The sequence below is a fragment of the Acomys russatus genome, chromosome X (assembly GCF_903995435.1).
Source record: "Acomys russatus chromosome X, mAcoRus1.1, whole genome shotgun sequence".
NCBI classification, from domain to species: Eukaryota; Metazoa; Chordata; class Mammalia; order Rodentia; family Muridae; genus Acomys; species Acomys russatus.
In genome coordinates this window covers 114518135-114543097 of record NC_067169.1, presented here as the reverse complement: position 1 = coordinate 114543097, position 24963 = coordinate 114518135, and the positions used below count along the sequence as shown (strand labels likewise).

Sequence of the window (24963 nt, the reverse complement as noted above, 5' to 3'; positions counted from 1 at the left end):
TTCACCCTGGGCATAGGGGCCCAAATATGGTCTGAGAGGAAGAAAGGGGGCACAGATAAGGCCAGTACCTTGGGTTCTGCTTTTTTGTTTTGTGCTCATGCTCACATGGACGCCAGCCCCTGGGGCTGTCTCAGGACTAGCAGGGAAATCTGGGTTCAGAGGCACCCTTGTTACTGGTTTTTTTTCCTGGTTCAATAGCTCCAGCCTGGAAAAAGCCCACCCACAGTTCAGTCTCAGATACAAAGATCCCAGTTAAGAATTAGCAGGGCGTGGTCCTGCAGACTGTACTCCCTTCACTTGCAAGGCAGAGGCAGGCTGGTCACTGTGAGTTCAAAGCCAGTCTGATCTACAAAGTGAGTCCAGGACAGCCATGGCAACACAGAGAAACCCTGTCTCGAAATACTAAAAATTAAAAAAATAAAAAACAAAGAATGTCCAGGCAGTGGCTGCACACCTTTTAATCCCAGTAGAGGGGAGGCAGAGTCAGGTAGATCTCTGTGAGTTTCAGGATAGCCTGGTCTACAAAGTCAGTCCAGGACAATCAGGGCTTCAGCGAAGAACTCTTTCGCCAAAAATGAAAACAAACAAACAAACAAAATAGAAAAGACAAGAGCCTGTCCCACTGCTGGGAAGAGTGGACCTTTCCCCCAAATTCCTAGAACTGAGGTGCCCAGTGTACAGGTTTAGGGCTGCATCTGGAGGGTGTATCCACAGCTCCCTGGTCCCCTTTATAGGCTCTGGGTCTCTTTGTGCACTGGTGGGCCCAGATCCACCCACTCTCTTCCTTTTGAGCAAAGGGGCCCACATATGATCTGAGAGGAAGACAGGGGACACAGTGAGGCCAGTACCCTAGGTTCTGGGTTTTTGTTTTGTGCTAATGCTCACCTGGACACTGGCCCACGGGGCTTTCTCAGGACTAGCAGGGAGATCTGGGGTCAGAGCCACAAGTTTTGCTATATTTTTCCTGATTCAGTAGCTCCAGCCTGGAGAAACACAACACCCAGTTCAGTGTCAGATACAGAGCTCCCAGTTAAGAATTAGCAGGTCATGGTCTTGCAGGCTGTAGTCCCTTCACTCCGGAGGCAGAGGCAGGCAGATCACTGTGAGTTCAAGGCCAATCTGGTCTACAAAGTGAGCCCAAGACAGCCAAGGCAACACAGAGAAACCCTGTCTTGAAAAACTAAACAACAAACAAAACTAAAACAAAAACAGAAAGAAAGAATGGCTAGGCAGTGGTGATACATGCCTTTTCTCCCAGCATTTGGGAGGCAGAGGCAGGTAGATCTCTGAGAGTTCGGGGCCAGCCTGGTCTACCAAGCAAGTCCAGGACAATCAGGTCTACACAGAGAAACCCTGTCTTGAAAAACTAAACAACAAACAAAACTAAAACAAAAACAGAAAGAAAGAATGGCTAGGCAGTGGTGATACATGCCTTTTCTCCCAGCATTTGGGACGCAGAGGCAGGTAGATCTTTGTGAGTTCGGGGCCAGCCTGGTCTACCAAGCAAGTCCAGGACAATCAGGTCTACACAGAGAAACCCTGTCTTGAAAAAGAAAATACGCAAGAAAACAAACAAAAAAGGAGCAGTAGGAACCTGTCCCCCACTTGGGTCGTGAGCACCCATCCCCATAGTTCTTAAAACAGAGGAGCTGAGTGTTCAACTTTAGGGCTGCAGCTGGAGGGTGTATCCACAGTTCCCTGGTCCCCTGCACAGGCTCTGGGTCTCTCTGTGCACTGGTGGGCCCAGATCCACTCTCTCTGTTCCCCATGGGCCAAGGGGCCCACATATGATCTGAGAGGAAGACAGGGGGCACAGGTGAGGACAGTGCACTTGGCTCTGGGATTTTGTTTTGTGCTCCTGCTCAGCTGGACACCAGCCCCTGGGGCTTTCGCAGGAGCAGAAAGGAGGTCTGGGGTCAGATTCACCCGTTTTCCTGACTTTTTCCTTATTCATTAGCACCAGGCTGGAGAAACACCACTCACAGTTCAGTTTCAGATACAAAGGTCCCAGTTAAGAATTAGCAGGGCGTGGTCCTGTAGACTGTACTCCCTTCACTTGGGAGGCAGAGGCAGGCTGGTCAGTGGGAGTTCAAAGCCAGTCTGATCTGCCAAATAAGTCCAGGACAGCTTTGGCAACACAGAGAAACCCTGTCTCTGAATACTAAAATTAAAAAAAAAAAAAAAGAAAGAAAGGAAAGAAAAACAAAGAATGGCCAGGCAGTGGCAGCACACCTTTTAATCCCAGTATAGGGGAGTCAGCGTCAGGTAGATCTCTGTGAATTTGAGAATAGCCTGGCCTACAAAGCCAGTCCTGGGCAATCAGGGCTTCACAGAGGAACCCTTTCGCCAAAAATGAAAACAAACAAACAAACAAAAAGAATGGCAAGAGCCTGTCCCACTGCTGGGAAGTGTGGACCTTTCACCCAAATTCCTACAACTGAGGTGCCCAGTGTGCAGGCAGTGGTGGCACACCTTTTAATCCCAGTATTGGGGAGGCAGAGTCAGGTAGATCTCTGTGAGTTTGAGGACAGCCTGGTCCACAAAGCCAGTCCAGGACAATCAGGGCTTCAGAGAGTAACCCTTTCGCCAAATGTGAAAACAAACAAACAAACAAAAACGGAATGGCAGGAGCCTGTCCCACTGCTGGGAAGTGCGGACCTTTCCCCCAAATTCCTAGAACAGAGATGCCCAGTGTGCAGGTTTAGGGCTGCATCTGGAGGGTGTATCCACAGCTCCCAGGTCTGCTGCACAGGCTCTGGGTCTCTCTGTGCTCTGGTGGGCCCAGATTCCTATCTTTCTGTTCCCCCTGGCAAAGGGGCCCACATATGGTCTGAGAGGAAGACAGGGGCCACACTTAAGGCCAGTACCCTGGGTTCTGGGGTTTTGTTTTGTGCTCATGCTCACCTGGACACCAGCCCCTGGGGCTTTCTCAGGAATAGCAGGGAGATCTGGGTTCAGAGGTGCCCATGTTACTTTTTGTTTTTCCTGGTTCAGTAGCTCCAGCCTGGAGAAACACCACCCACAGTTCAGTCTCAAATAAAAAGATCCCACTTAAGAATTAGCAGGGCATGGTCCTGCAGACTGTACTCCCTTCACTTGGGAGGCAGAGGCAGGCTGGTCACTGTGAGTTCAAAGCCAGTCTGATCTACAAAGTGAGGCCAGGACAGCCATGGGAACACAGAGAAATCCTGTCTCGAAATACTAACAATTAAAAAAAATAAAAAACAAAGAATGGCCAGGCAGTGGTGGCACATCTTTTAATCCCAGTATTGGGGAGGCAGAGTCAGGTAGATCTCTGTGAGTTTGAGGACAGCCTGGTCCACAAAGCCTGTCCAGGACAATCTGTGCTTCATGGAGGAACCCTTTCGCCAAAATGAAAACAAACAAACAAACAAACAAAAAAGGAATGGCAACAGCCTGTCCCACTGCTGGGAAATGTGGACCTTTCCCCCAAATTCCTAGAACAGAGATGCCCAGTGTGCAGGTTTAGGGCTGCATCTGGAGGGTTTATCCACAGCTCCCTGGTCCCCTGCACAGGCTCTAGGTCTCTCTGTGCCCTGGTGGGCCCAGATTCCTCTCTCTATGTTCCCCCTGGGCAAAGGGGCCCATATATGGTCTGAGAGGAAGACAGGGGCCGCAGGTAAGGCCAGTACCCTGGCTTCTGGGGTTTTGTTTTGTGCTCATGCTCACCTGGACACCAGCCCCTGGGGCTTTCTCAGGACTAGCAGGGAGATCTGGTTTCAGAGGCACCTGTGTTACTGGTTTTTTTTTTCAGGTTCAGTGGCTCCAGCCTGGAGAAACACTACCCACAGTTCAGTCTCATATACAAAGGTCCCACTTAAGAATTAGCAGGGCGTTATCCTGCAGACTGTATTCCCTTCACTTGGGAGGCAGATGCAGGCTGGTCACTGTGAGTTCAAAGCCAATCTGATCTACAAAGTGTGTCCAGGATAGCCATGGCAACACAGAGAAACCCTGTCTCTAAAAAAAAAAAAAAAATCAAAGAATGGCCAGGCAGTGGTGGCACACATTTTAATCCCAGTATTGGGGAGGCAGAGGCAGGTAGATCTCCCTGAGTTTTGCCATTCTGGTCTACAAAGCGAGTTCAGGACCATCAAGCCTACACAGGGAAACCCAGTCTCCAAAAAAAAGGAATGGCAGGAACCTGTCACACAGTGGGAAGTGTGCACCCTTCTTCCAAGTTCCTCGAACAGAGGAGCCCAGTGTGCAGGTTTAGGGCTGCATCTGGAGGGTGTCCACAGCTCCCTGGTCCCCTGCACAGTCTCTGGTCTCTCCGTGCCCTGGTGGGCCCAGATTCCTATCTTTCTGTTCCCCCTGGGCGAAGGGGCTCACATATGGTCTGAGAGGAAGACAGAGGCCACAGGTAAGGCCAGTACCCTGGATTCTGGGGTTTTGTTTTGTGCTCATGCTCACCTGGACACCAGCCCCTGGGGCTTTCTCAGCAGTAGCAGGGAGATCTGGGTTCAGAGGTACCAGTGTTACTGTTTTTTTTCCTGGTTCAGTAGCTCCGGCCTGGAGAAACACCATCCACAGTCAGTCTCAGATACAAAGATCTCACTTAAGAATTAGCAGGGCATGGTCCTGCAGACTGTATTCCCTTCACTGGGGAGGCAGAGGCAGGCTGGTCACTGTGAGTTCAAAGCCAGTCTGATCTACAAAGTGAGTCCAGGACAGCCATGGCAACACAGAGAAACCCTGTCTCAAAATACTAAAAATTAAAAAAATTCAAAACAAAGAATGGCCAGGTAGTGGTGGCACACCTTTTAATCCCAGTATTGGGGAGGCAGAGTCAGGTAGATCTCTGTGAGTTTGAGGACAGCCTGGTCCACAAAGCCAGTCCAGGACAATCAGGGCTTCAGAGAGTAACCCTTTCGCCAAATGTGAAAACAAACAAACAAACAAAAACGGAATGGCAGGAGCCTGTCCCACTGCTGGGAAGTGTGGACCTTTCCCCCAAATTCCTAGAACAGAGATGCCCAGTGTGTAGGTTTAGGGCTGCATCTGGAGGGTGTATCCACAGCTCCCTGGTCCCCTGCACAGGCTCTGGGTCTCTCTGTGCACTGGTGGGCCCAGATCCACCCTCTCTCTTCCCCCTGAGCCAAGGGGCCCACATATGATCTGAGAGGAAGACAGGGGGCACAGTTGAGGCCAGTACCCTAGGTTCTGGGATTTTATTATGTGCTAATGCTCACCTTGACACTGGCCCACGGGGCTTTCTCAGGACTAGCAGGGAGATCTGGGGTCAGAGCCACAAGTTTTGCTGTATTTTTCCTGATTCAGTAGCTCCAGCCTGAAGAAACACCACCCCCAGTTCAGTGTCAGATACAGAGCTCCCACTTAAGAATTAGCAGGTCATGGTCTTGCAGGCTGTAGTCCCTCCACTCCGGAGGCAGAGGCAGGCAGATCACTGTGAGTTCAAGGCCAATCTGGTCTACAAAGTGAGCCCAAGACAGCCAAGGCAACACAGAGAAACCCTGTCTTGAAAAACTAAACAACAAACAAAACTAAAACAAAAACAGAAAGAAAGAATGGCTAGGCAGTGGTGATACATGCCTTTTCTCCCAGCATTTGGGAGGCAGAGGCAGGTAGATCTTTGTGAGTTCGAGGCCAACCTGGTCTACAAAGCAAGTCCAGGACAATCAGGTCTACACAGAGAAACCCTGTCTTGAAAAAGAAAATACGCAAGAAACAAAATATGCAAGAAAACAAACAAAAAAGGAGCAGGAGGAACCTGTCCCCCACTTGGGTCGTGAGTACCCATCCCCATAGTCTTAAAACAGAGGAGCTGAGTGTTCAGCTTTAGGGCTGCAGCCTGTGGGTGTATCCACAGCTCCCTGGTCCCCTGCACAGGCTCTGGGTCTCTCTGGGCACTGGTGGGCCCAGATCCACTCTCTCTGTTCCCCAAGGGCTAAGGGGCCCACATATGGTCTGAGAGGAAGACAGGGGGCACAGGTGAGGACAGTGCACTTGGCTCTGGGATTTTGTTTTGTGCTCCTGCTCACCTGGACACCAGCCCCTGGGGCTTTCACAGGATCAGCAGGGAGGTCTGGGGTCAGATTTACTCCTTTTCCTGTGTTTTTCCTTATTCAGTAGCACCAGGCTGGAGAAACACCACCCAAAGTTCAGTTTCAGATACAAAGACCTCAGTTAAGAATTAGCAGGGCGTGGTCCTGCAGACTGTACTCCCTTCACTTGGAAGGCAGAGGCAGGCTGGTCACTGTGAGTTCAAAGCCAGTCTGATCTACCAAGTGAGTCCAGGACAGCCATGGCAACACAGAGAAACCCTGCCTCGAAAAATAAACCAATAAAAAAGAAAGAATGGCCAAGCAGTTGTGGCACATATTTTAATCCTAGTATTGGGGAGGCAGAGGCAGGTAGATCTCTGTGAGTTTGGCCATTCTGGTCTACAATGCGAGTCCAGGACCATCAAGGGTACACAGAGAAACCCAGCTTTGTAAAAAAAGAATGGCAGGAACCTGTCGCATAGTGGGAAGTGTGCACCCTTCCCCCAAGTTCCTAGAGCAGAGGAGCTCAGTGTGCAGGTTTAGGGCTGCATCTGGAGGGTGTATCCACAGCTCCCTGGTCCCCTGCACAGGCTCTAGGTCTCTCTGTGCCCTGGTGGGGCCAGAATCCTCTCTCTCTGTTCCCCCTGGGCAAAGGGGCCCACATATTGTCTGAGAGGAAGACAGGGGGCACAGGTGAGGCCAGTTCTCTGGGTTCTGGGATTTTGTTTTCTGCTCCTGCTCACCTGGACACCAGACCCTAGGGCTTTCTCAGGACTAGCAGGGAGATCTGGTTTCAGAGGCTCCCGTGTTACTTTTTTTTTTTCGTGGTTCAGTAGCTCCAGTCTGGAGAAACAGCACCCACAGTTCAGTCTCAAATAAAAATATCCCAGTTAAGAATTAGCAGGGCGTGGTCCTGCAGACTGTACTCCCTTCACTTGGGAGGCAGAAGTAGGCTGGTCACTCTGAGTTTAAAGGCAGTCTGATCTACAAAGTGAGTCCAGGACAGCCATGGCAACACAGAGAAACCATGTCTCGAAATACTAAAAATTAAAAAAATAAAAAGCAAAGAATGGCCAGGCAGTGGTGGCACATCTTTTAATCCCAGTATTGGGGAGGCAGAGTCAGGTAGATCTCTGTGAGTTTGAGGACAGCCTGGTCCACAAAGCCAGTCCAGGACAATCTGTGCTTCATGGAGGAACCCTTTCGCCAAAATGAAAACAAACAAACAAACAAAAAAGGAATGGCAGCAGTCTGTCCCACTGCTGTGATGTGTGGACCTTTTTCCCAAATTCCTGGAACACAGGTGCCCAGTGTGCAGGTTTAGGGCTGCATCTGGAGGTTGTATCCACAGTTCCCTCTTCCACTGCACAGGCTCTGGGTCTCTCTGTGCCCTGGTGGCCCCAGAATCCTCTCTCTCTGTTCCCCTTGGGCAACGGGGCCCACATATGGTCTGAGAGGAAGACAGGGGACACAGGTGTGGCAGGTTCCCTGCGTTCTGTGATTTTGTTTTGTGCTCCTGCTCACCTGGACACCAGCCCCTGGGACTTTCTCAGGACTAGCAGGGAGATCTGGTTTCAGAGGCTCCTGTGTTACTTTTTTTTTTTCCTGGTTCAGTAGCTCCAGGCTGGAGAAACACTACCCACAGTTCAGTCTCAAATACAAAGATCCCAGTTAAGAATTAGCAGGGCGTGGTCCTGCAGACTGTACTCCCTTCACTTGGAAGGCAGAGGCAGGCTGGTCACTGTGAGTCAAAGCCAATCTGATCTACTAAGTGAGTCCAGGACAGCCATGCCAACACAGAGAAACCCTGTCTCAAAAAAAAATCAAAGAATGGCCAGGCAGTGGTGGCACACATTTTAATCCCAGTATTGGGGAGGCAGAGGCAGGTAGATCTCTGTGAGTTTTTCCATTCTGGACTACAAAGCGAGTCCAGGACCATTAAGGCTACACAGAGAAACCCAGTCTTGAAAAAAAGGACTGGAAGGAACCTTTCGCACAGTGGGAAGTGTGCACCCTTCTTCCAAGTTCCTGGAACAGAGGAGCCTAGTGTGCAGTTTTAGGGCTGCAACTGGAGGGTGTATCCACAGTTCCCTGGTCCCCTGCACAGGCTCTGGGTCTCTCTGTGCCCTGGTGGGCCCAGAATCCTCTCTCTCTGTTCCCCCTGGGCAAAGGGGCCCACATATGGTCTGAGAGGAAGACAGGGGGCACAGGTGAGGCCAGTCCCCTGGGTTCTGGGGTTTTGTTTTGTGCTCATGCTCACCTGGACACCAGCCCCTGGGGCTTTCTCAGGACTAGCAGGGAGATCTGGGTTCAGAGGCACCCATGTTACTGTTTTCTTTTTTTCCTGGTTCAGTAGCTCCAGCCTGTAGAAACACCACCCACAGTTCAGTCTCAGATACAAAGATCCCAGTTAAGAATTAGCAGGGCGTGGTCCTGCAGACTGTACTCCCTTCACTTGGGAGGCAGAGGCAGGCTGGTCACTGTGAGGTCAAAGCCAGTCTGATCTACAAAGTGAATCCAGGACAGCCATGGCAACACAGAGAAACCCTGTCCAGAAAAACTAAAAAGAAAAAAATAAAAAACAAAGAATGGCCAGGCAGTGGTGGCACACATTTTAATCCCAGTATTCGGGAGGCAGAGGCAGGTAGATCTCTATGAGTTTGTCCATTCTACTCTACAAAGTGAGTCCAGGACAATCAAAGCTACACAGAGAAACCCTTTCTTGAAAAAAAGGAATGGCAGGAACCTTTCACACAATGGGAAGTGTGCATCCTTCCCCCAAGTTCCTCGACCAGAGGAGCCCAGTATGCAGTTTTAGGGCTGCATCTGCAGGGTGTATCCACAGCTCCCTGGTCCCCTGCACAGGCTGTGGGTCTCTCTGTGCACTGGTGGGTCCAGATTCCTCTCTCTCTGTTCCCCAAGGGCCAAGAGTCCCAGAAAGGGTCAGAGAAGGTGATAGGTTGTGCAGGTGAGACCAGTACACTAGGATCTGGGATTTTGCTTTGGGCTCATGCTCACCTGGACATCAACCCCTGGGGCTTTCTCAGGGCTAGGAGGGAGGTCTGGAGTCAGAGACACCCCTGTTCCTCTGTTTTTCCTTGTTCAGTTTCTCCAGCCTGGAGAAATACCACCCACAGTTCAGTCTCAGATACTAACCTCTCAGTTAAGAATTAGAAGAGACTTGATACCCTATGAGCATATACTGGAGGAGAGGGGAAATCCCCTTCAGGAACAGTCATAGGGGAGGGGAAAAAGGGCTAAATGGGAGGGAGGGAAGAATGGGAGGATACAAGGGATGGGATAACCATTGAGATGTAACAAGAATAAATTAATAAAAAATTTAAGAAAAAGAATTAGTAGGGCATGGTCCTGCAGACTGTAATCCCTTCACTCTGGAGACAGAGGCAGGCTGATCACTGTGAGAAAAAGGCCCGTCTGGTCTACATAATGAGTTCAAGTATGCCAAGGCAAAACAGAATAACCCTGTTTCAAAAAACTAAAAAACAAACAAACAAACAAAACAAAAACAAAAACAAAGAATGGCCAGGAAGAGGTGATACACTCCTTTATTCCAAGCATTTGGGAGGCAGAGTCAGGTATATCTCTGTGAGTTTGAGGATAGCCTGGTCTATAAATCCAATCCAAGACAATCAGGGCATCAGAGAGGAATCCTTTCTCCAAAAATTAAAACAAAAATACAAACAAACAAACAAAAAAGAAATGGTAGGAGCAGGTCCCAGTGCTGGGAAGTGTACAAGTTTCCCCCAAGTTCCTAAAACAGAGGAGCCCAGTGTGCAGCTTTAGGGCTGCAGCTGTAGGGTGTATCCACAGCTCCCTGGTCTCCAGTACAGGCCCTGTGTCCCTCTGTGCACTAGTGGGCCCAGATCTACTCTCTCTGTTCCTCTAGTGCCAAGGGTCACAGAAATGATTAGAGAAGAAGGTTCCCCCGGAGCCAAGGGGCCCACATATGGTCTGATAGGAAGACAGGGGACACAAGTGAGGCCAGTACCCTGGGTTGTGGGGTTTTGTTTTGTGGTCATGCTCACCTGGACACCAGCCCCTGGGGCTTTCTCAGGACTAGCAGGGAGATCTGGGTTCAGAATCACCTGTGTTACTTTTTTTTTTTCCTGGTTCAGTAGCTCCGGCCTGGAGAAGCACCACCCCGAATTCAATCTCAGATACAAAGATCCCAGTTAAGAATTAGCAGAGCATGGTCCTGCAGACTGTACTCCCTTCACTTGGGAGGCAGAGGCAGGCTGGTCACTGTGAGTTCAAAGACAGTCTGATCTGCAAAGTAAGTCCAGGACAGCCATGGCAACACAGAGAAACCCTGTCTCAAAATACTAAAAATTAAAAAAATTAAAAACAAAGAATGGCCAGGCATTGGTGGCACACCTTTTAATCCCAGTATAGGGGAGACAGAGTCAGGTAGATCTCTGAGAGTTTGAGGATAGCCTGGCCTACAAAGCCAGTCCAGGGCAATCAGGGAATCAGAGAGGAACCCTTTCACCAAAAATGAAAACATACAAACAAACAAAAAAGGATGGCAGGAGCCTGTCCCACTGCTGGGAAGTGTGGACCTTTCCCCAAAATTCCTAGAGCAGAGGTGCCCAGTGTGCAGGTTTAGGGCTGTATCTGGAGGGTGTATCCACAGCTCTCTGCTCCCCTGTACAAGCTCAGGGTCTCTCTGTGCACGGGTGGGCCCAAATTCCACTCTCTCTGTTGCCCCTGGGCAAAGGGGCCCACATATGGTCTGAGAGGAAGACAGGGGGCACAGTTGAGGCCAGTACCCTAGGCTCTGGGATTTTGTTTTGTGCTCCTGCTCACCTGGACATCAGTCCCTGGGGCTTTCTCAGGACTAGCAGGGAGATCTGGGTTCAGAGGCACCCATGTTACTGTTTTTTTTTTCCTGGTTCAGTAGCTCCAGCCTGGAGAAACACCACCCACAGTTCAGTCTCAGATACAAAGATCCCAGTTAAGCATTAGCAGGGCGTGGTCCTGCAGACTGTACTCCCTTCACTTGGGAGGCAGAGGCAGGCTGGTCACTGTGAGTTCAAAGCCAGTCTGATCTACAAAGTGAATCCAGGACAGCCATGGCAACACAGAGAAACCCTGTCTCAAAATACTAAAAAAGAAGAAAATAAAAAACAAAGAATGGCCAGGCAGTGGTGGCACACATTTTAATCCCAGTATTGGGGAGGCAGAGTCATGTAGATCTCTGTGAGTCTGAGGACAGCCTGGTCCACAAAGCCAGTCCAGGACAATCAGGGCTTCAGAGAGGAACCATTTCGCCAAAATGAAAACAAACAAACAAACAAAAAAGAAATGGCAGGAGCCTGTCCCACTGCTGGGAAGTGTGGACCTTTCCCGCAAATTCCTACAGCAGAGTTGCCAAGTGTGGAGGTTTAGGGCTGCATCTGGAGGGTGTATCCACAGCTCCCTGGTCCCCTGCACAGGCTCTGGGTCTCTCTGTGCACTGGTGTGCCCAGATTCCTCTCTCTCTGTTCCCCATGGATAAAGGGGCCCACATATGGTCTGAGAGGAAGACAGGGGGCACAGATGAGGCCAGTACCTTGGGTTCTGGTATTTTGTTTTGTGCTCATGCTCACCTGGACACCAGCCCCTGGGGTTTTCTCAGGACTAGCAGGAAAATCTGGGTTCAGAGGCACCCGTGTTTTTTTTTTCTTCCTGATACAGTAGCTCCAGTCTGGAGAAGCACCACCCCCAGTTCAGTGTCAGATACAGAGCTCCCAGTTAAGAATTAGCAGGTCATGGTCTTGCAGGCTGTAGTCCCTTCACTCCGGAGGGAGAGGCAGGCAGATCACTGTGAGTTCAAGGCCAATCTGGTCTACAAAGTGAGCCCAAGACAGCCAAGGCAACACAGAGAAAACCCTCTCTTGAAAAACTAAACAACAAACAAAACTAAAACAAAAACAGAAAGAAAGAATGGCTAGGCAGTGGTGATACATGCCTTTTCTCCCAGAATTTGGGAGGTAGAGGCAGGTAGATCTTTGTGAGTTCGAGGCCAGCCTGGTCTAGAAAGCAAGTCCAGGACAATCAGGTCTACACAGAGAAACCCTGTCTTGAAAAAGAAAATATGCAAGAAAACAAACAAAAAAGGAGCAGGAGGAACCTGTCCCCCACTTGGGTCGTGAGCACCCATCCCCATAGATCTTAAAACAGAGGAGCTGAGTGTTCAACTTTAGGGCTGCAGCTGGAGGGTGTATCCACAGCTCCCTGGTCCCCTGCACAGGCTCTGGGTCTCTCTGTGCACTGGTGGGCCCAGATCCACTCTCTCTGTTCCCCATGGGCCAAGGGGCCCACATATGATCTGAGAGGAAGACAGGGGGCACAGGTGAGGACAGTGCACTTGGCTCTGGGATTTTGTTTTGTGCTCCTGCTCAGCTGGACACCAGCCCCTGGGGCTTTCGCAGGAGCAGAAAGGAGGTCTGGGGTCAGATTCACCCGTTTTCCTGACTTTTTCCTTATTCATTAGCACCAGGCTGGAGAAACACCACTCACAGTTCAGTTTCAGATACAAAGGTCCCAGTTAAGAATTAGCAGGGCGTGGTCCTGCAGACTGTACTCCCTTCACTTGGGAGGCAGAGGCAGGCTGGTAACTCTGAGTTCAAAGCCAGTCTGATCTGCAAAATAAGTGCAGGACAGCTATGTCAACACAGAGAAACCCTGTCTCGAAATACTAAAATTAAAAAAAAAAAAAGAAAAACAAAGAATGGCCAGGGGAGTCAGAGTCAGGTAGATCTCTGTGAGTTTGAGGATAGCCTGGCCTACAAAGCCAGCCCAGGGCAATCAGGGCTTCACAGAGGAACCCTTTTGCCAAAAATGAAAACAAACAAACAAACAAACAAAAAGAATGGCAGGAGCCTGTCCCACTGCTGGGAAATGTGGACCTTTCACCCAAATTGCTAGAACGGAGGTGGCCAGTGTGCAGGTTTAGGGCTGCACCTGGAGGGTGTATCCACAGCTCCCTGGTCCCCTGCACAGGCTCTAGGTCTCTCTGGGCACTGGTGGGCCCAGATTCCTCTCTCTCTTTTCCCCCTGAGCAAAGGGGCCCACATATGGTCTGAGAGGAAGATAGGGTGCAAAGATGAGGCCAGTACCTTGGGTTCTGCTATTTGGTTTGTGCTCATGTTCACATGGACACCAGCCCCTGGGGCTTTCTCCAGACTAGCAGGGAAATCTGGGTTCAGAGGCACCTGTGTTACTGTTTTTTTTTTTCCTGGTTCAATAGCTCCAGCCTGGAGAAAGACCACCCACATTCAGTCTCAGATACAAAAATCCCAGTTAAGGATTAGCAGGGCCTGGTCCTGCAGACTGTACTCCCTTCACTTGGAAGGCAGAGGCAGGCTGGCCACTGTGAGTTCAAAGCCAGTCTGATCTACAAACTGTGAGTTCAAAGCCAATCTGATCTACAAAGTGAGTCCAGGACAGCCATGGCAACACAGAGAAAAGCCTGTCTCGAAATACTAAAATTAAAAAAAAAAAAAAAATCAAAGAATGGCCAGGCAGTGGTGGCACACATTTTAATCCCAGTATTGGGGAGGCAGAGGCAGGTAGATCTCCCTGAGTTTTGCCATTCTGGTCTACAAAGCGAGTCCAGGACCATCAAGGCTACACAGAGAAACCCAGTCTCCAAAAAAAAAAAAAAAAAAGGAATGGCAGGAACCTGTCACACAATGGGAAGTGTGCACCCTTCTTCCAAGTTCCTCGAACAGAGGAGCCCAGAGTGTAGGTTTAGGGCTGCATCTGGAGGGTGTATCCACAGCTCCCCGGTCCCCTGCACAGGCTCTGGGTCTCTCTCTGCCCTGGTGGGCCCAGATTCCTATCTCTCTGTTCCCCCTGGGCAAAGGGGCCCACATATGGTCTGAGAGGAAGACAGGGGACACAGGTAAGGCCAGTACCCTGGGTTCTGGGGTTTTGTTTTGTGCTCATGCTCACCTGGACACCAGCCCCTGGGGCTTTCTCAGGACTAGCAGGGAGATCTGGGTTCAGAGCCACCTGTGTTACTGTTTTTTTTTACTGGTTCAGTAGCTCCAGCCTGGAGAAACACCATCCACAGTTCTGTCTCATATACAAAGATCCCACTTAAGCATTAGCAGGGCGTGGTCCTGCAGACTGTACTCCCTTCACTGGGGAGGCAGCAGGCAGGCTGGTCACTGTGAGTTCAAAGCCAGTCTGATCTACAAAGTGAGTCCAGGACAGCCATGGCAACACAGAGAAAACCCTGTCTCAAAATACTAAAAATTAAAAAAATTCAAAACAAAGAATGGCCAGGTAGTGGTGGCACACCTTTTAATCCCAGTATTGGGGAGGCAGAGTCAGGTAGATCTCTGTGAGTTTGAGGACAGCCTGGTCCACAAAGCCAAGTCCAGGCCAATCAGGGCTTCAGAGAGTAACCCTTTCGCCCAAATGTGAAAAACAAACAAAAAAACAAAAACGGAAATGGCAGGAAGCCTGTCCCACTGCTGGGAAGTGTGGACCTTTCCCCCAAATTCCTCGAACAGAGATGCCCAGTGTGGCAGGTTTAGGGCTGCATCTGGAGGGTGTATCCACAGCTCCCTGGTCCCCTGTACAGGCTCTGGGTCTCTCTGTGCACTGGTGGGCCCAGATCCAACCCTCTCTCTTCCCCTGAGCCAAGGGGCCCAATATGATCTGAGAGGAAGACAGGGGCACAGTTGAGGCCAGTACCCTAGGTTCTGGGATTTTATATGTGCTAATGCTCACCTTTGACACTGGCCACGGGGCTTTCTCAGGACCACAGGGAGATCTGGGGTCAGAGCCACACGTTTGCTGTATTTTTCCTGATTCAGTAGCTCCAGGCCTGAAGAAGAAACACCACCCCCAGTTCAGTGTCAGATACAGAGCTCCCAGGTTAAGAATTAGCAGGTCATGGTCTTGCTAGGCTGTAGTCCCTTCACTCCGGAAGGCAGAAAGGCAGGCAGATCACTGTGAGTTCAAGGCCAATCTGGTCTACAAAGTGAGCCCAAGACAGGCCAAGGCAACACCAGAGACAACCCCCCCTGTCTTGAAAAACTAAACAAACAAACAAAACAAAACACAAAAACAGAAAGGAAAGAATAATGGCTAGGCAGTTGGATGATACATGCCTTTTCTCCCAGCATTTGGGAGGCAGAGGCAGGTAGATCTTTGTGAGTTCGAGGCCAACCTGGTCTAGAAAGCAAGTCCAGGACAATCAGGTCTACACAGAGAAACCCTGTCTTGAAAAAGAAAATACGCAAGAAAACAAACAAAAAAGGAGCAGGAGGAACCTGTCCCCCACTTGGGTCGTGAGCACCCATCCCCATAGTTCTTAAAACAGAGGAGCTGAGTGTTCAACTTTAGGGCTGCAGCCTATGGGTGTATCCACAGCTCCCTGGTCCCCTGCACAGGCTCTGGGTCTCTCTGTGCACTGGTGGGCCCAGATCCACTCTCTCTGTTCCCCAAGGGCTAAGGGGCCCACATATGGTCTGAGAGGAAGACAGGGGGCACAGGTGAGGACAGTGCACTTGGCTCTGGGATTTTGTTTTGTGCTCCTGCTCACCTGGACACCAGCCCCTGGGGCTTTCACAGGATCAGCAGGGAGGTCTGGGGTCAGATTTACTCCTTTTCCTGTGTTTTTCCTTATTCAGTAGCACCAGGCTGGAGAAACACCACCCAAAGTTCAGTTTCAGATACAAAGATCCCAGTTAAGATTTAGCAGGGCGTGGTCCTGTAGACTGTACTCCCTTCACTTGGGAGGCAGAGGCAGGCTGGTCACTGTGAATTCAAAGCCAGTCTGATCTACAAAGTGAGTCCAGGACAGCCATGGCAACACAGAGAAACCCTGTCCAGAAAAACTTAAAGATAAAAAAATAAAAAACAAAAAATGGCCAGTCAGTCGTGGCACATATTTTAATCCCAGTATTGGGGAGGCAGAGGCTGGTAGATCTCTATGAGTTTGTCCATTCTGGTCTACAAAGTGAGTCCAGGACAATCAAGGCTACACAGAGAAACCCTTTCTTGAAAAAAAGGAAAGGCAGGAACATGTCCCACTCTGGGAAGTGTGCACCCTTCCCCCAAGTTCCTAGAACAGAGGAGCCTAGTGTGCAGCTTTAGGGCTGCATCTGCAGGGTGTATCCACCACTCACTGGTCCCCTGCACAGGCTCTGGGTCTCTCTGTGCCCTGGTGGGCCCAGATTCCTCTCTCTCTGTTTCCCCTGGGCAAAGGGGCCCACATATGGTCTGAGAGGAAGACAGGTGGCACAGGTGAGGCCAGTTCTCTGGGTTCTGGGATTTTGTTTTGTGCTCATGCTCACCTGGACTCCAGCCCCTGGGGCTTTCTCAGGACTAGCAGGGAGATCTGGGTTCAGAGGTGCCTGTGTTACTTTTTTTTTTTTCCTGGTTCAGTAGCTCCAGCCTGGAGAAACACCACCCACAGTTCAGTCTCAGATACAAAGATCCCAGTTAAGAATTAGCAGGGCGTGGTCCTGCAGACTGTACTCCCTTCACTTGGGAGGCAGAGGCAGGCTGGTCACTGTGAGTTCAAAGCCAGTCTGATCTACAGACTGTGAGTTCAAAGCCAGTCTGATCTGCCAAATAAGTCCAGGACAGCCATGGTAACACAGAGAAACCCTGTCTCGAAATACTAAAAATTAAAAAAATAAAAAACAAAGAATGGCCAGGCAGTGGTGGCACACCTTTTAATCCCAGTATTGGGGCGGCAGAGTCAGGTAGATCTCTGTGAGTTTGAGGACAGTCTGGTGTACAAAGCCAGTCCAGGACAATCTGGGTTTCAGAGAGGAACCCTTTTGCCCAAATGATAACAAACAAACAAACAAACAAACAAAGAAGGAATAGCAGCAGCCTGTCCCACTGCTGGGATGTGTGAACCTTTCTCCCAAATTCCTAGAATAGAGGTGCCCAGTGTGCAGGTTTAGGGCTGCATATGGAGGGTATATCCACAGCTCCCCGTTCTCCTGCACAGGCTCTGGGTCTCTCTGTGCACTGGTGGGCCCAGATTTCTCTCTCTCTCTTCCCCCTGGGCAAAGGGACCCACAAATTGTCTGAGAGGAAGACAGGGGGCACAGGTGAGGCTAGTACTCTAGGTTCTGAGGTTTGTTTTGTTCTCATGCTCACCTGGACACCAGCCCCTGGGTCTTTCTCAGGACTAGAAGGGAGGTCTGTGATCAGAGCTACCCCTTTTTTTGTGGTTTTCCTGGTTTAGTAGCTCCAGCCTGGAGAAACACCACCCAAATTTCAGTCTCAGATACAAAACTCACACTTATGAAATCCAGGCATGGTGGTGCATGCGTATAGTTCTAGCACACAGGAGTCAGAGTCAGGGTGATCACTGTGAGTTCAAGGCCAGTCTAGTCTACCATGTCAGTCCAGGGTTCAACTTCAAAGGTACCCATAGTCTTTGAGAATCTTAACACAATTCAAAATTCCAAAGTTCAAAGTCTGTTCTCAGCCTCAAGGCAGTCTTGTACTTGTAACTCTTAAAATCTAAAAGCAGATTGCATACTTGCACGATACAATATCACAGAATATCCATTAACTATTCTTAAATGAGATCATAGTGAAGAGGTACTGGAACAAAGAATGACAAACTCAGCAAGGAACATGGTATCTCTTGTAGCTCTACATTGAATGACAAAATACTTAAATGGCTCCACCCCTTCCACTTTGCTGCCTGCAACATAGGTCTCTCTCTTCTACTCCTTGCATGCTGCTCTCTTTGACAGGTATCCTACTGGTCTGGCCTCTCCAACATTTTAAAGTCTCCAGGGCAATTCCGACATTACTTTCAGAGCTTCATGAAATAATCTTTCAGGACATCCATGCAGGTACTCCCTTGTGACATGCTTTATAGCTCAGTGATTCTCCTTAACCAAGGGAGATATGAGTTCCCCATGACTCCAAAGCCATAACCATGTGGACAACATTACTGATTTTAACTGCTACTTGGGATGGAGACCAGCCTTCTACAGTTGAAGCAGATTTTCTTGTTTTTGCTTCTTAGGAGCAGAGTTTTTCTCAGGTATTTCCTCTTTTGCAAGTTGTTAGCTTAGCTGGGTGGTTGTGCCCTGAGAGCATCACTTCTCTTTTTCCACTTTGCATCAGGCATTATTTTAGTCTTCTAATATCCTTCATCACAGGCCTTGGCTCAAATATTAAATTTCCTGGTCTTCTTTTTTTTCTGTTCAAACTGTACAATTTGCATTTCTGTCCCATTTACTTCTTCATTTCAAATCAACATGAATGAGTTACTAAGACAAATGAGAATCAATATTAAGATGTGTTGAAATCTCCTTTACCAAAGGACTTAGTTCATGACTTCAATTTAGCCTCAGATAACTTCTTAGGACAAGGGCAAAAAGCAACCACATTCTTTACCAAAATGTCACAAGAATGGTTTTTGGCACAGTTGTTAATATTCCTCTCCTCTGAAATCTCTTGTGCCCATATTGTTCTCAGCATGTCTGTCTTCCAAGCCCCTACAAAAGTGGCCGGTTAAGACCACTTATAGTGTTCAATTGCTTTCCTAGTTCAAAGTCCCAAAGTCTTTCACATTTGTCAAAGAAAAAATATCACAGAAATAGCATTTTCAAACCTTTCATAGAAATCACACATTGCCCAGTACGTAGTTTTATCTTAGTTAATTTTCTAGTCTGTGATAAAATATCATGACTAAAGTAACTTTAAAAAATGTTTAATTTAGGTTTATGATTTCAGAAGCTTATAGTTCATGCTGTGGATGAAAGATCAGCCTAGAGCTCACATCATGATCCACAACCATGAAGCAGAGAGAAAGAGGTATACAATCAATATCACAAATCTTTGAAATATCATACCCACACCCAAGGTATATGTCCTTTAACAAGGTTACATCTCCTAATCTTTCGTACAGTTCCAGAAATTGACGATCAAGTATTCAATATATTAGCTTATGGCAGCCATTTTCATTCTTAGCAACACATCAAAATACACAAATTTGGCCACACTACATTCTGTTTTGCAACATGAAAAAAGTTTCATGGAGTTCTTAAATTAACAGAACAAAGGGAGCCATAAATTAAAACACTTTTCAATATTTTGGTGGGTATATAATGTAGGTGAGTTATAGCAAAGCAGGTAAATCTCTGCCAGAGAACTTAAACATTATCTGGCAGCATTCATAACTAGTTGATTGGTGGACACTAAGCATGTATTAATACATTCCAAGTGCTTTTCATTTGTTTCTCATAGAATGTTACATCTGATATAGATGTAAGCAAGCAACAGCTATTTAACAGGTGAAAAACCAATCGGAGATAAATTCTAATTAGGCTCTGGACCTACAGAATTCCAATCTCTCTATATTACTGAAGTTGTAATCAATCAGCATTTGAAGGAATTTTTCTGTTCCTATACAGGAATTTTCTTTTTATAGGAGAGTAGGTGTTGCGAGCTTTTATCTATCTCTCTATCCATCCATCTATCATCTATCTATCAATCATCTATCTGGTATTTTATTAAAAATATATTCTTCTCTTATACAATATATGCCAAGCACAGTTTCCCCTCCCTCCATTCTGTCTAGCCCATCCCCATTTCTCCTTTCCTCCAAATCCATTCCCTTCCATTTATTCACAGTAACTATCAATAAACTTTTTTGTCTCATGGAATTTGGTAGACTCCTTTCTTTGGTCTGTTGGTACCTTCTTAGTGTAGTTGAATACTTCTTTCTCTTTTCTCCAAAAGAAATGCCCCATGAAATACACAGTAAAACAGAAATGAGCAGAAAGAATCAAAGATGAGTTGTAGTGGGCTGTGTGTAGGGAACTCCTGGTGTGCCCACCTTTCTCTAGTATTAAGAGATGGTGTACCTCCTAGGTGCAGTGTCATTTGTATGGTCCCTGGCATGCAACTGTGGCTGCCCTACTCTCCATATGAAATTTCTTGAAGGCTCTGCTATCAGCCTACAGGAAACTTGCTTTTGCAAGACGCAATTTCAATGTGAGATGAACATGCAGAAAATACCCACATGGTATCTCCCGATTTTGTAGTAAAACTAGATTAAGAGAGTTCCTGAGATGGAGTTTTTCCATTGCTGTTTATGGTTTGTGTATGGGAGAAGGAGGAGTAGATAAAGACACCTTTCTAGGCTTCCTAATGATAAACAGGGCCAGATTTCTGTCATGCTGGGCTTTCTTATTAAAATCATTGAAACAAAATCCAAAGGCTGTGTTTTACTTGGCTCTTATTTCAAGCACAAGCAATGGTTCACCAGAGACCCTAGCTACAGGGAAGTGCAAATGCTTCCCCTGTGTTCCTGTTGTTGAGGAATTGGAGTGAGGAGTATACTTGTTACTCCCCTAACACTACGCCCAATGTTTTGTGCAGTTGAGTATCATGCAGACAATTGGACCAGACTTACTTCGTTGTTTCTAATATAGAGAACACTGAGGCTTTAGTGGATACTGGAGCCGAGAATACCTTAGTTTGCAGCAACCCTCAAAAGCACTACTGGCAATGAAGAGTAGTGAATGCCTTGGGAGAATGGACAGTGAAGGTGGAAAAGATTCTCTTTTATCTTTGGCAGTTACCCCATGGCATACTTTCTTGCAAGGAAACATACTGGGCACTCCATGCTAAGGCTACCTACTTATGATGTATTAGTGTGGGAAGTGCTTGGAAATTCCACTCCCATTCTAGTCTCTAGTGCTACAGTATTCATGCAATCCCATATATACATATGTAGATGATGTGTTCTATTGCTTAAGACATCATTGTAATGCCAGAGACTACCATGTAAATGCTTGAAGAAGCATTGCCAAGGGTTCTGCTTAGCTCAGGACCCTGTTGGTACACACTCAGTATGCCAGGCAATTTGTGCTTCCTAGTGCAGGCATGCCATGAATATGACTAGAACAATCAAATCAAATTGGATTTAAGGCATGATCCACAGGACAGAAACCATGTTGCATACTGTAAATGTAGTCAGTGAGCTATGGCTGGTTAAACTACAGGCCCTAGCAGGCAGCAATGCTGTAGTATTGCTTTGTTAAACAGGTTTTAAAGATGCCTTTTGAATTGTGTTCTACTTATTTCTTTTTATTCTCATAGATTAATTAATATCTCTGATTGATATATATTTGTTGTATATGAAGAAATATATTATATGTGTTACCTCCTGTTCAGGTAGCAGGAGAGTGGTGTTCTGATGGGGTAACTAAACTATAACTGTTACCTGTATAAAACAAAGATTAACAACTATAAATTGTGAGACAGTAACATTCTTTAGTTGTTGGTTAGTGTTCTAAGACCAGATTTGCCATGAAATGTATTTATTCTTTATAATGTAATTTTTTCTATGTTCACCCTGACCATTTATTGTCTGAACGCTTCATTATACACACTAGTTATGGTGAAAGACAGTCACAAGGAGGATGCAATACTCTTTCTGGCAGCAGGAGCATCATACTAGAAAAAGGTGTATACAGAACCCTGGTCTCCTCTCAGCACTGTCACTTATTAGACAGGAATTAGAAAAATCCCCAAGGTTCTCTTCATGCCATGGTTCTCTTCATCTAGGAAGTAATACAGACTGTGCACCAGGACTGTTGGAATTTGGGTCCTGCATTTAAAGGCTCCAGTGCAGTCCCTTAGTGAGAAGAACCACAGTGAAAAGTATGTGATTGTTATTTTCATTAAAACTTGATTCCAGCCCCTTCCACGCTGGGGTCATCTTGTTGTCCTTGTTCTCCAGCTAAGGAGCCACAATGAAATTCCAGGAATAAAATTCACTAAATCCTTTTCTTTTTGGAAACATGTCAAAATTGGTGGTGCATATTAACCTCCCCTACAGGAGGGGTGCTCCTAGAGTGTGAGTGAAGGACCAGCCTTTCACTTCCATCACTCCCAGAGGCTTTTCCAATCAAACCACTACCTTTAGTAATTCACTAACCATCTAAATCGAGTACTCCTTAGAGATGGGAAAATTGCACTGGAGATAACCAAGCTAAAATGTAATCTTAGGGTTGAGGAGATGGATTAAATGATAAAAGTACTAGCTGCTTCAGCCTGAAAATTTGAGTTATATTACCCAAAAACCCCATAAAGAGTGAGGATCAACAGAGTTCAACTGAAGTCCTAGCATTGAGATGGGCAGTAGAGGAAATAGAAATAGCCAAAAACAACAACTATCCTGGAGTAAGAAGTGCAGCAGCAGCAGAAAAAGAGGTTCTGCTTCATCACGGTGGAAGTCAAGAAACAATGTAAATGCTGTCCTCTGCTTCCCATACCTGTACTTGTGACATGCACACTTTGACTTCACATTGATAAACACACATAAAGAAATATTTTAAAGGTTAACTTTACCAAAGGCAAGAAAGCTTGGTAATTCAATGGACTTGCTAGCCTTTCAGACAGAGCACCGACATTTTGGTTACAGAACTCAGACTCATAATCATTCTAACTCCAGTTCCAAAAGATCTGGCTTTACTTCTGGCCTCCCTACACATCAGGGACATAAATAAAACCCTCACTTACATGCAGGCAAACTACACATACACTTAAGAAACATTTAAACTAATTTTAATAGTCAATTTTGTTTCCTCTGATCAAGGAGACAAGAGGCCCTGTCTAGTTCTAGGCCTCACTTTCCCATGATTCCACTATGTGTGTTGGAAACCTCCAGTAGAAGACAGGAGCAAGCCTTAGAGTACATGAGTTGTGTTCAGCTGTAACATCTATTCCTGCCCCAGGCCAGGATTATCTTTTGAATATCTTAGTTTTGTGTTTTGAGGTAATGGGGCTACAGTCTTCATGACTGCATGTTAAGTGTGATTCCCCACTGAATGACACTCCTAAGCTGATTCTTCTGTGCTGAAGGCCACACACAACAGGTACTGCTCAGTCTTCCCTTCCCTCAGCCCTTAAGTCAGTCACACCTCCCAAGGCCCTGGCCTTAGCTACTTTGCAATTTAGTTACAATCAACACCCAAGGCAGCCTCCCAAGCTGGCTCAGGTTAAGGCACTGACTGACACCCCAGGAGGGCCTGCTGCACTCCTTCTGTACTAGGGTTTGTGGTCTAAAAGGACTTCTGTCTTCCACACAGAAAGATATGGCTCCTGCACTCACCCTATCTGCAAGAAAGCATGGATCTAGCTTCTGCTATGTACCAATAATCCAAGGGTAGAGAAGGATCTGGCTTCTCCCACATTCTATTGATAACACAGGACATTGTCATGAATAGGTCCACAGCCAAGGTTTTGAAAAGAGATTCCATTTAGTGTACTTTAATTTTAATTATTTACCATAATGAGAGACTTAACACAGTTACATGAAAGAAGTTCACTTTATTGGATTTTTTTTATGTTAATGCCAATTTCTTTTCTGTTCCCCAAGGAATTCCAACTTTAATGGCATCATTGTATTTTTAGGAGATGACAAAGTAGAAAACATTCTTGTTTGTTTACAAGGGAACAACAATCTCCAAACCTGGATCAATAACAGATGCATTACTAATATCATTTGTACCCTTAAAAATCTCAACAAAATGAACCTTCTAGTAAAAGTAACATTTCAAAACAATAAGACTCAAGTCACCCAAACAGAGCAGTAAGAAAAGAATGATTTACACCCTCTTCCCACTAGCTCTAGAATGAGGGCCTACTACTTGTTTCCATGCTCTGCCTGACTGTAAAATGCTAACTCAATAGAAGGTGTGCAGAACAGAGCAGTGTTACTATCATCTGGCCTAGGCCCTCTCTTCCTCTTCTCTCAAAGCCTCAGCATACCTTTCAGGGAAGGATCTGGGATCCTGCTTAACGATGCTGGCATAAAAATTCAAGACTTTCATCTTGGTAGTCTCAGCATAGGCCCTTGGGCCCCACAGGAACTCAAAGCGAGGAGGGCAGCTGTTAGCCACCTGCCTATACTGCACATACCCTTCCTGCACAAAGTCCTCAGTGATGAGACTTCTGGGCTCGCCAAATATGAAATGATTGTTTCCTGCATAGAGCCCTAGGGTACTCATCACATCCCAGAACACCTCCTCACTAGCACAGTTGTTCTCCATGAAGATGATAGATAACACAATTAAAACCAGGCCTGTCTTGGGTACGCCTATAGCTCCATGAAGCAACCCATCATAAGTGATCCCCAGGGCAGGGAAGAGAAAGTAAGAGTGAATAAACGGGTCTACTTCCATCATGTCAACACCAAAGATCAGCATCATGCACTCAGCGGCCTTACTAAAGATCACAGAGTAGTATTCCTCATAATTTCTCATAGCCCTACGCATCATTTCTGCCTTACTGGTTAACTCCATCCTTCGAAACTTAACGAGCAGGAATCTCACCAAATTAACTATCTTTCTATTCAGTGCAGCCTCAAAAGGAGATTCATATTCGGCCGCTTCCCCTACAGAATTTCCAGAGGCCTCCACAGATGGTGCCCCTGTATCAGAGGCCTCGGCAGTGGGGGGAGAGGAGGCTCTCTCAGTATTATGGGGAGAACCCATCATTTCTCCAACAGATGCATCCCCTGAGGGGGTGGCAGCAGCCTCTACCTCCCCCTCCTCAGCTATGGGGCCGTTGGCACCCTCCAGGCCATTTTCCTCCCTCTGGGCCTGAGGGCTATTCAGGAAGTTGAAGCTTTCGTTGTTGTTCTCAGTAGGATTCATCTTGTGTTTCCTTGGAAACAGCACGTGCAGGTTACAGGGATGAAGACTCACAAATCTGAGGAAGAATGGAAAAATGTGAGGGAATTCTCTGTCTCAGGGGCAGATCCCAGAAAAGCTTGTTACAGGAGTTTGCTTGGGCAGTATTCTAAGGCCAAAGGACTATGCTGCTGCACGCATCCCTAAAAACCTGAAGGAGAAGACCTGTCTTCTCCAGGTACATCACATTTCTTGCCTGAGGCAAATGCCTAAAAGTTCTATGTTTCTGA

At 47.2% G+C, this 24963-nt stretch overlaps 1 protein-coding gene across 1 annotated transcript; it reads right to left on the bottom strand.

Annotated features, from left to right (window-relative positions):
• Positions 1-23770: 23770 nt before the first annotated feature.
• LOC127184730 (melanoma-associated antigen 10-like) lies at positions 23771-24697 on the bottom strand. Its single transcript, XM_051141084.1, has one exon. The coding sequence runs from the start codon at positions 24695-24697 to the stop codon at positions 23771-23773; it is 927 nt and encodes a 308-aa protein (XP_050997041.1).
• Between the last annotated feature and the right edge of the window lie 266 nt (positions 24698-24963).

What these genes read in the sequence shown, in the direction of transcription:
- LOC127184730 (XM_051141084.1), bottom strand. Translation starts at nt 24,697, where the DNA reads ATGAATCCTACTGAGAACAACAACGAAAGCTTCAACTTCCTGAATAGC.